Source organism: Gymnodraco acuticeps, unplaced genomic scaffold (genome assembly GCF_902827175.1).
Source record: "Gymnodraco acuticeps unplaced genomic scaffold, fGymAcu1.1, whole genome shotgun sequence".
NCBI classification, from domain to species: Eukaryota; Metazoa; Chordata; class Actinopteri; order Perciformes; family Bathydraconidae; genus Gymnodraco; species Gymnodraco acuticeps.
The window spans coordinates 3,386,204-3,396,491 of NW_022989977.1; the positions used below are offsets into that span (position 1 = coordinate 3,386,204).

The 10,288-nt window shown below is 41.4% G+C and overlaps 1 protein-coding gene across 1 annotated transcript; it reads right to left on the bottom strand.

The window, feature by feature from the left end:
- Positions 1–7,663: 7,663 nt before the first annotated feature.
- Positions 7,664–10,235, bottom strand: LOC117543199 (E3 ubiquitin-protein ligase RNF183-like). Its single transcript, XM_034211317.1, has 2 exons — positions 9,947–10,235; positions 7,664–9,228 (listed from the first exon to the last, which is right to left on the bottom strand). Exon 2 carries the CDS (start codon positions 9,186–9,188, stop codon positions 8,214–8,216), a length of 975 nt encoding a protein of 324 aa, XP_034067208.1. The 5' UTR covers positions 9,189–9,228; positions 9,947–10,235; the 3' UTR covers positions 7,664–8,213.
- Between the last annotated feature and the right edge of the window lie 53 nt (positions 10,236–10,288).

Consider the following 10,288-nt stretch of genomic DNA (forward strand, 5'->3'; position numbering starts at 1 on the left):
GGGGTTTTCAGTAGGACAGGGTTTGAATACAATGATGAGTCCTGGTTACAGACACTAGGAATAGGATATGGGAAGGGCAGCATGTGTATTATCACAAGCACATATTCAGAGATCTGGAGTCACCACTTTGTTGGCTCACAATGAAGTTTACTCTGGTTATTATGACACTTAATACTGTGTCAATGAGGGCAACAAATGAAGAAATTGATGAGGGACAGGTCTCATCTTGGGGGTTGTGGTTCTGGCATATGCCTCAACTCTCATTATGCTCTTCTATCTGAAATTAGAAGAACACAGTGTACTTTCAGAAAATAAAGGTTACAATAACAATGACAACAAAGAAGACTAGTGCAACAACATTGTGAAAGATCGAATGAAATCAGGAAATGTTCAAGTGCATTTCGTAGGAAGTTGTTTCCAGTGAACTGGAGTGATGATTCACACAACTGTCTCTGATCGATTTCCTCTTATCACCTGTGGCTGACTCGCTGATATACGCCACCAAAACGGGTGTATTAAGCCCGAAAATCAACTATGAACCACGACTTTGTACCTCGCTGTCCTCACTGGGTGCTCGACAGACTCGATTATACCCCGACTGACTGTAAATACTGTAGCTTTAGGATGAAGCGTGTTGAAATTAGCCCTTACCGCTCTGAGCGTGTCTTCTTTTTTGTCGCCATTTCTTCGATGACAACCAGCACATGTATACAACCGGAGACAAGAGGACAATGAGGAGCGAATGTGAAACTATTATTCTTGCTAGTTTCCCGGCTGTAAAAACAACTTAACGCCACCTTAGTTTCTGCTGTCTCTCACAAGACAGAAAGAGGCGGAGGAACAGGAGGAAAAAGTAACACGACGACTTCCTGGGTAGAGAGCAGTCACGGGAAGTCCCGCCCCATCTGTCACCTTGAGAAATTACACAACACTTTGACGTCTGTGGAGCTAATTAGCAGCTTATTAAGAAACAGCAGGCTTTGATGTCTGTATATTGTTTGTTTTCAATCGGTCTGTCGTCGAAATATGGTGATAAGAGATCCTAATGTAACAACACAATTCGTTCTGCCTAGACTGCAGAGAAGTGAGTGTAATTGCATCAAGGGAAAAGAAGGCATGTGCTTTGGTTCAATGCAGCAGACATGCTTTTCCCTGCCTAATGACACATACACAGCATCACTTTTTATATTTAAATATCTTGGGGTTTATTATGTTACACTCAGCTATCATAGGCCCACTTTAGAACAATTTCTAATTTCTAATATTTCTTATATTCTACTTTTTACTCCACTACACTTACATCAATACATTTACTGGTCACTTGCAACATTACCTGCGACATTTAGCTTTTTGTATTTTATTTGATATGTGTAGTTTACTTCTTCTGCATTAGGTGCACATTGGTCTTGCAACATAATCGTGCACTATTTTATTTCTACTCTGTTTCTTATTGCACCATTTTTTATTTGTTGATATTGTGTTATGTCTTATTTATGTTGCATAGGAGGAGCCCGGGACTAAAGATTTTCATTTCTATAACTACACTGTAGATTCGGATCATTAATACAAACTATAAATTCATTAATGAAAGATCTAGCGTATTATTATGAATAGGCCGTAAAAAAAAAACTAGTTTAAATAAGCTTTACCTTTTCCAAAATTAAAATAGCCTATTGTACACACTAGGCATTAATTATAGGTGGATATAACATCTGTGCAGTACCATATTATCATATTTGTCTCAACCTTCAATCCGTCTTTTAAATGTAGTTTTTTTTAACTTAGTGATTAAATCATGTTTCTTATTTATTATATATTGCTCGGTTTTTTATTGCGCTTGTTGTTGCATTCTCCCTTTGCTAACACTGCAAATGTCCCTGTTGTTGGACTCATAAAGGATATAAATTAGGAAATAAATGCTAGCTTCTATAGTAAATTACATTCCCACTTGGTTAAATGTAGCACTATGCAAGTGGCCTGTGATCTATTTTTAGTCCAACATATTTCACAGTGAAAAACCAAATAATCATGTTAACAACCACAAGTGTATAAGTACTAATAGATTTGTTTTACTCTGACTTAAATAAAACATGTTTTATTGTATTAGACTCTATTCCATTTGCAAAAAATAAGCTTCTGTGCAAATCATACAACAAAAAATAAAACAGTGCCGCATTTGAATATGTACTACAACCACCAAGGCCTTGAATACACACGCTACATGTTTCCTCTAAACAGGTGGAATTATACAAATGTTTGACTTTTCCCATGTGCTTAGCATACTCTTTTGCATATTTTTTCATAAAGCATACTTTTTCCTTGCTCTAAACCCTCTAAAAAAAACAGTTTGTTTTCTTATATCACTGGGTTGAAGTCCGATATGTGCTCTGTACAACGTGAAAGCCAACTACAAGTCAGCAAATAGGGTTAGATCACAGTGTGTATTTGTTGTGCTAAGGCCTTGGACTCTCAGTCAGGTCTGTCCTCTGGGACCATTTGTCCAGAGCCGGAGTTGTCCTTGGAGGAGGTGATATCACTGGGACTGTGGTTATCTGTCTGAGAAAGGACATTTACTATCATTTCATACAGTAGAAATGTGACATTATTTTAATCAAATGAATCTTATTAAATCCCATGTCAGGCTCACCTGCAGGTCATTGCTTTTGATGTTTTGATGTAGTGCATCATCAGGGATACTGCTGGACCTCCAAAACACTGCCAGATTCAGTGACATAAATCCTGACACCAGAGCAGTGAAAGACAGGCATGTGCTCTTCAGTGTTGACCAGCCACTTAGCACAAAAGAATGTCCTGCATTTTCCATCAAACATGGAGACTTTATGAACACTTTCAAAACCCCAACTGGGAATTCACAAATTTCCTGAACAAATGCTATTTTACAAATATGTGTAGCACGTGTTTCGTATTTAATCGTTTGAATTATTGCAGAGCATTTGTCTATTCCAGGCAGGTTACATGTCAGTCTTCGTGCCAGCTGACGCACCAGCGAGTTTTGGGCACCAGGCACATGTGAGAGCACGTCCCCTGCGGATTGCGAACGTTTTGGAAGATTTAATTTATTGTTTCCCCTTGTTTCTTCCTCTCTCAACACTTTACCAGCCACCCGGGGTGACTTGAATGCCACAGTCATGCTTCTCCCCCCCGAAACCCCTTGTAGGAAAGCCTCCCACGCTGACGGCTGGTTGGACTGGGCGCGCTTAGCTGGGCAGACGCCGGCGAGCCCGAGGCTGTACGCGGAGCTGGCAGGCCGCTTGGTCAGTGGATTCCTGGTCAAGATGTTACCCCGACACCGGAGAACAGCAGACAGGGCAGAGGCGGAGGGAGTTGTTTAGAGTCTGCGAGGTCCTGATAATTTATTCCGGTAAATTACTCTGACCTACTAATTGACCTGACCGAAGTTATTGAGTCTATGTAAGTTTACTGCTTGGCTCAGATCCACCAACGTCAGCAAGATCTCACCTCTATTAACCCCCCCGAAGAACCAGGTTCAATTAACTGCTGTTTCAATTCAGACAACTCTTTTTTAATCTGTTTAAGGGATCCCGAAGGATTTTGATATCAGTAAATGGAGTGTGCTCCTACCTAAGTGTGAGTGGCAGGATGCAGTCTTACCTTTTAAGCAGGAGAGGAGAGCACAGATGTTCTTTTAGTTGTCCCAATTCAACAGGTGAGATCAGTTTATTTGAAGAAAAATAGGTCCAAACTAATACAGGGTTTTTACCTTTTAACACATTATAATCATATGCAACATATCATGCTGGGGTTATATTTTTATCTAAAACCTTAATTCTTATTTCTCATCTATCCAAGATCTAAATAAAACCATTAGTTATAAAATTCCTGTACGTACTAATAACGCCTTCCAGGATAGCCTAAATAAAGCTAGTAGGTCTAAGATTCCCGTACGTCCTAATAACGCCTTCCAGGATAGATCTAAATAAAGCTATTAGTTCTAAGATTCCTGTACGTACTAATAACGCCTTCCAGGATAGGCTAAATAAAGCTATTAGGTCTAAGATTCCTGTACGTACTAATAATGCCTTCCAGGATAGCCTAAATAAAGCTATTAGGTCTAAGATTCCTGTACGTACTAATAACGCCTTCCAGGATAGCCTAAATAAAGCTATTAGTTCTAAGATTCCTGTACGTACTAATAACGCCTTCCAGGATAGCCTAACCGAGAGCCATTTACCCAGCCCTGAAGGACAGAGCCTAACCGGAAAGAGTATACCAGGGGTTTCCCCCCCTCTCTCTCTCAAAAAACCAGTGTCTTTATGCTAAAAAAAACGGATCGAAACCCCAAAAAACACCTCCTCTATCCACAACCAACATCTTCTATTGGCTATGGCCTAAGACACACCTTCCCATGTTTGTGTAAAAAGGACATGACCCCTGTAGGACTTGAAAAATATTATTCTCAGCTATGACATAACCATTTTTGAGGCCTCAATGTGTTTCTCGTTTAAGGCAGGAGCCCCCCTCCCTGTAATCTGCTGTGAGAAAAAAGGGGAAGAAACTGCCCTCTTCCTTATCAGTGACACCCATAAACCATAGACCTTACACACTCAACATAAACAAACCACTTTGTTTTGTTTATGCTGTAAATATAGAAAAACCCAAAATATGAAGCATTCTCATTAAGGGTTCATACAAGAATATAATTGATCATATATGATTTATAATTAACTTTCGTTTTAAGTATTCACTTCATATATGATTTATAATTAACTTTCGTTTTAAGTATTCACTTCATATGAAGCTCTCAACAGAGTGGACGCCATGCTGGTCTATGTATCCACAACAGGCCGCTTCTGTTTCAGGACTTTCTCTGTTTGAGTTCTATACTGTTCAACCTCTATCCAAGCAGCCACATAACGCATAACGGTTATGCATAAAGAGAGCAATAGAGGAGGGGAGGGGGGGCTTTTCTGCTGTGGTGCACCCGACCATATTTGCCTCGATAGTCCGGGAGGGGGGCTCAGGTGGGTGTGTCTTTAGGCAATAGTGGGGAGAGCAACATAACAGTATATACACTGTGTTACAACTACAAGTCCTAAATTCAAGTAATCTATTATCTTATCATACTTTCTTTATATTCAACAAACCAGAAGGAAAATGTGAGTGTTTATTTCACTGGCAACTTAACAGTTTTTACTTCTACCCTAGGCCTATACAAGCACATAGGCTAAGGGCCGTTGCCTTGTTTTTTTCAGGCTTGTTAGCAATGTTACTTTATTTGGTTTCACAAAAAAGGATCAACAAGGCCTTACGTTTTCAATTCGGTACTTCTAATTGTATACATCACTATGAAAATTGGATCCTGTATTTTTAAGTTTGCCTTTACATTTCAGTGTTTGTTATAGACTTTGATGATTGAATTGTCTCTTGTTTTGTTTGCCCCACACCCAAAGTGATTATAGACCCTCCAGAAAAACGCGGGCTAAAATCCTTGATTATGCGATCAAACATGCGGGGTTTTATGTGATTTTATGCGGTGAAATTGCGGAAAGTTGCGAAATTTGCGGAAAAAATTAATATTGGGATGTCTTATTTATTTATTCTCTCTCACACACAACCTGCCACTAACGTTAAACCCCTTTACTATTCAATTAAACACATTCAATGTTTATTTATTGTAAAAGCAATTGGGCTATTTTAATCACACTCTCTCACACACTCACACACACACACACACACACATACATCTCCGCCTCATTCTGTTTTCATTTACTTGTTCGTTATCTGACCAGCTTCAATCTTGTAGGCTACTCACTTCGTTTCTTGTAGCCCTCGAAAGGGTTTTGGAGGTCGATGCCTCGGTGAACGTGAGTTGTTTGGCTTTCGGATCTCCTCTCTGGTAAACAAAAACACCCTGAAAACTCTGGCAGGAGCACTCATTCAAGGGTACTATGACTATGCTTGCACGTCATGGTACCATAGCACCTCCAAGGCGCTAAAAATAAAACTTCAAACATCGCAAAATAAACTGGTCAGACTACTGCTTGACCTTTCATCTAGAACCCACCTCACCTCTGCCCACTTTGACAACCTAGGATGGCTTAGAGTAGACGACAGAGTACAGCTACTTGCAATGGGCCTGGTCTACAAGATCCACTACACCTCTATGGTACCCATGTACATGTCAAAATTCTTCCCAAAGGTCAAGGAATACCATGATCATAACACCAGAGGGAGCTCCACGAATCATGTGAAACCCAGATTTGGCACAAAAAAGGGGGAATACACGTTTCGCAATTATGCCACATCAAGGTGGAACGCTCTTCCCACAACTGTAAAGGAAAGTAAAACTATACTTACCTTCAAAACCTCTCTTAAAGAGCACCTTCGGGGGAGAGCATTGCAAAACTGGCCCCGGTAATGGTACAAATCTCAACCTGTCGTTCAATGGACAGCTTCCCCCCCCCCCCATCTATGTATATACTCGCATTTTAGACTCTGTTACTAACTGTATATCTGTAGACTTGGTATGTCTTAAATGTCCGGTTAGGATGTATTAGAACGAAATCTAAAATGAAAATTGTAAATAAGCAATCTGTATGTAAAAAACCACCTGTATGTAAATTGTAAATAAGCCATCTGTATGTCAAATATGTCTTATATGTCTTAAATGATATGATGAATTGGAAATGGGGGACCCTGATGTAAACAAGACGAAAGTCTTTCTCTGGTCTGCATCCCCTTAACAATTGTATGTTTTGAGCTGTACTGTACCCAATATACAAGCTGTTAATAAACTTTTCAATCAATCAATCAATTGTCCGCAGCAGCAGAAAGCATTTTCGAATGTTTGAATGAATCAAAGTGGATGGTCACCGTCGATGTTCTCTTATGCTCCAACACACAGTTGCACGGGGTGCAGAATAGTTTCCCCCCCACGTTCGTGCAAGTCATCGGGGTACTGCTTTGCCCGGTCTTTAGCAAAAATGTTCGTCGGTAAATGAGATGGATTATATTTTTTCATCTTGGTGTTTTCTCTCTCGTGTGAGCTCCACATGTTCACTCTACGGTGTTGTTTACCTTCTGTGATGCGCGAGCTGATGACGTCGCGTCATCATCATCATCACTTCACGTCAAGACGAGTTAACTTTTTTCCCCTCAACTTTGTGTGGAAAAATGCGGGGATTATGCAGCCTTTTGATAAATATGCGGCCTTTTAAAAATATGCGCCATTTTGCTGATTATGCGGTAAATTCTGCGATCGCAGAATCGCGTTTTTCTGGAGGGTCTTGAAATATGATATAATGAAATATGTTATATCATATAACATATTTCATTCTGCCAAAACTGTCAACAGCTGTCCCTCATGAGTAATTATGTTAAAAAAAATGCCATGAACGTTAAGAATCTCAAGCTGTCACACAGTCAAAACAACCGAGAGGAGCCACTGAGTAGAAATGTAGTATTCAAGCCACCCTGTATACACGTCTGTTTACACACCACCAGAGGGTATTCAGTGTCTGAGGAAGACATACAGGTTCTGGAAACGCAATAGGAAACAACTCTGTTCCCACTTGATAGAGGGCAAAACGGACAGTCATCATTATGCTATACTCACAGAGAAGAACAACAAAATGTAGATTAGTTTATACAAATGAAATATTAAAAATATTTAGAGATGAGCTTTCAAAATGTCAAATAGAACTTTATTGGATGATACCACGGGGAATACAAAAGTCCAGATCCTTTTTATATACAAATAAATAAACATTCACTGGCTGGCTAGTACAATGACTTGGCCCTTATTAAAAAATGTTGTAAGAACGAGAAAACCTGAACGAATATTGGCAATCAACTTGATGCAATCAAAAGATACTCAAGTATTTTCATCACAGCATTTAGTACATTTACAGATTATTAATCATCATGGACAGTTTCTTTACACTTTACACAGTTTAGAAAAGAGAGAGACAAAAAAGAAGAAACATGCTGGCCCTGTTTGCCCTGTTTGTCCCAGCAACTTTGAGCCTGTGTGTCCTTTGTTTAAAAAAATGTTGCTGCCCTTGTTTACCTTCATTATGTACGACACTGCATGGCCTAAATGTGTCCTAGTGCAGTTTCTTCTTTTTTCAAGAGGACAAAAAGAGGCAAAAATGTTCACAATCATTTCTGTGATATTCCAGCCCTTCACGTTAGTCTCATCTCTGCAGCTCGTACCCCCCCCCTGACCCCCTTCAGGGTCCAGGGACTCCAGGCCCTGGATTGTGTTCATCTGGGTGAAGGTGTGATGTGTGGTTCCCATTGTCTATGGCCATCCCTACATTCGGTATGACCACAAAGGCCAGAATCCCCACCAGCATGAGCGCCACAGTGATGGTGATGATGGACGCCACCACCATGTAGTAGCACTGGTCCGAGCGGAACAAACGGCGCATACGACCTCTGACCCTGCTGGGTGGCCTACCTACGTCCACCATAGTGGCGGGGGCTAATCCCTGCTCCAGAGCACTCAAGGGGAGGTCCCTACCTGCTGTCACCTGGCCACCTTGGCTCTTTTTAGGCAGGGTGAGGATCTTGGGTTTGATGGGGCTGTTGTGGGGACGGTTCTTCAGGAGCAGTTGTCCCTTGCTGCGTTTGAATCGGATGGACAGGATTCTCTGCATCTCTGGGGGGAGTTTGCCTATGATGTCCTCGTTGTTGCCCAGGCGGGGCAGGTCCTGGCCGTGGGGGAGCTCGGTCAGCTCTCGACACACTGGGCAGCACAGGGTCTTGAGCTCAGGGGAGGTGACGTTGATGCGAGCGAGACACTCCAGGCAGAAGGTGTGCCCGCACGCCAGCAGCTTGGGGGTCTTGAAGATGTTATCGTAGGAGCAGAAACACACAGCACACTCAGTGTCCTCCACATCATTTTCAGGGGGCTTCACCTTCCTCCCAATGCTCTCTCCCCCTTTTCTGTTTCGTCCCCGGACTTCCTCACTCCTCCCCCGCCGCCTCCTCTCTCCCTGGTGCCTTTCTCGCTCTCTCCTCCTGCCTCTCTCCACCCTATCCGAGTCAGAACTCCTGGATCTCCTCACCTTCGCAGGCTTCTCCTTCTTCCACATGTCCTCCTTGGTGTTGCTCTCTTTCTGGCCGAGTTTTGGTTTGACGTTGGGGACTGGTCTGTCCCCATTGCTCCCTTCGGGCCTGTGTCTCTCCCTCTCATCGCTCATGTTGGAGGGATTGTGTTAGAGGTTGAGTGCCGGATGGAATCTGTAAAAGATAAAAAAACGTGAATGAGTTTACTGACTCAGAGAAACCCGCAGAGCAGGAAACAGACTTTAGGAATTTACCTGCACAACATTGCTGTTTCACGATGATGGCGCAATAATGCCTAATCTATTGCTATCTACATCTCTGTTGTATTAAAGGGTTATCTGTTGATTTGATTCATTTATTCAACATGATATTGTGCCACCATATTTGTTTAATAGGTTTTCCTGCCCAGAAGGAATCAGGAAACATAAGTTCTTCAGATAGTTAGAAGTAAATGGAGATATTTTACGACCCTGTTTTCTTAGTGGGTAGCAGGTGTATATACAGTCTATGGTTGAAACCCATAAAGGTAAACTAAACGAAGGCGTCATTTTTTTGGAATGTCATGTAAACATTCCATAATACCCATCCATCTTACAAAGTTAGTCATTAACTCAGTTTTTACCTTGCAGCTGGCTCACAATTAACTATTGAGCAGCAGATTTCCTTCAAATTAAACAAAATACATTGTTGACGTATGCAACAACTTGACAACGTTTAATTGTAACCTGTAGGTTATGGAATATTCAGGATTTAAGGATCTTTAAAATAATTGACATTTGCCGGCTGAAACCAGCAGGCTAGCAGAGAAAAAAACGTTTGATGACAAAGAACAGGGAAGTAAATAATTTGACAGAATATATATTATATATTACACACACACACACACACTGACCTGCTGAGGTAGGTTAATGTCCGATCACCTTGAGATAATCTCACAAGTAGAATAATCCTTTTGGGTATCAGAGCATTGGAAACGTGCAAATCACCAAACTTCATTACTATAAAAGCTTTCCTCTGAAGTATTTTGGTCTCCCTGCAGTGCCTGCTCTCCTGATCGGATATGTTTCCTCTCATATCTTGTTTTCTAACTGTAACGCCGCACTGCCTCCTCTGAACACACCCCTTCTCTCTCTCTTCTGGTCGGACCAGTTGGACCAGCTGTGTGAGCCGGTGCTTCTTTATTGTGTCGGTGTGTAGCATGTTTAGATAAGCAGGTCAGAGAGAACTCATGTGG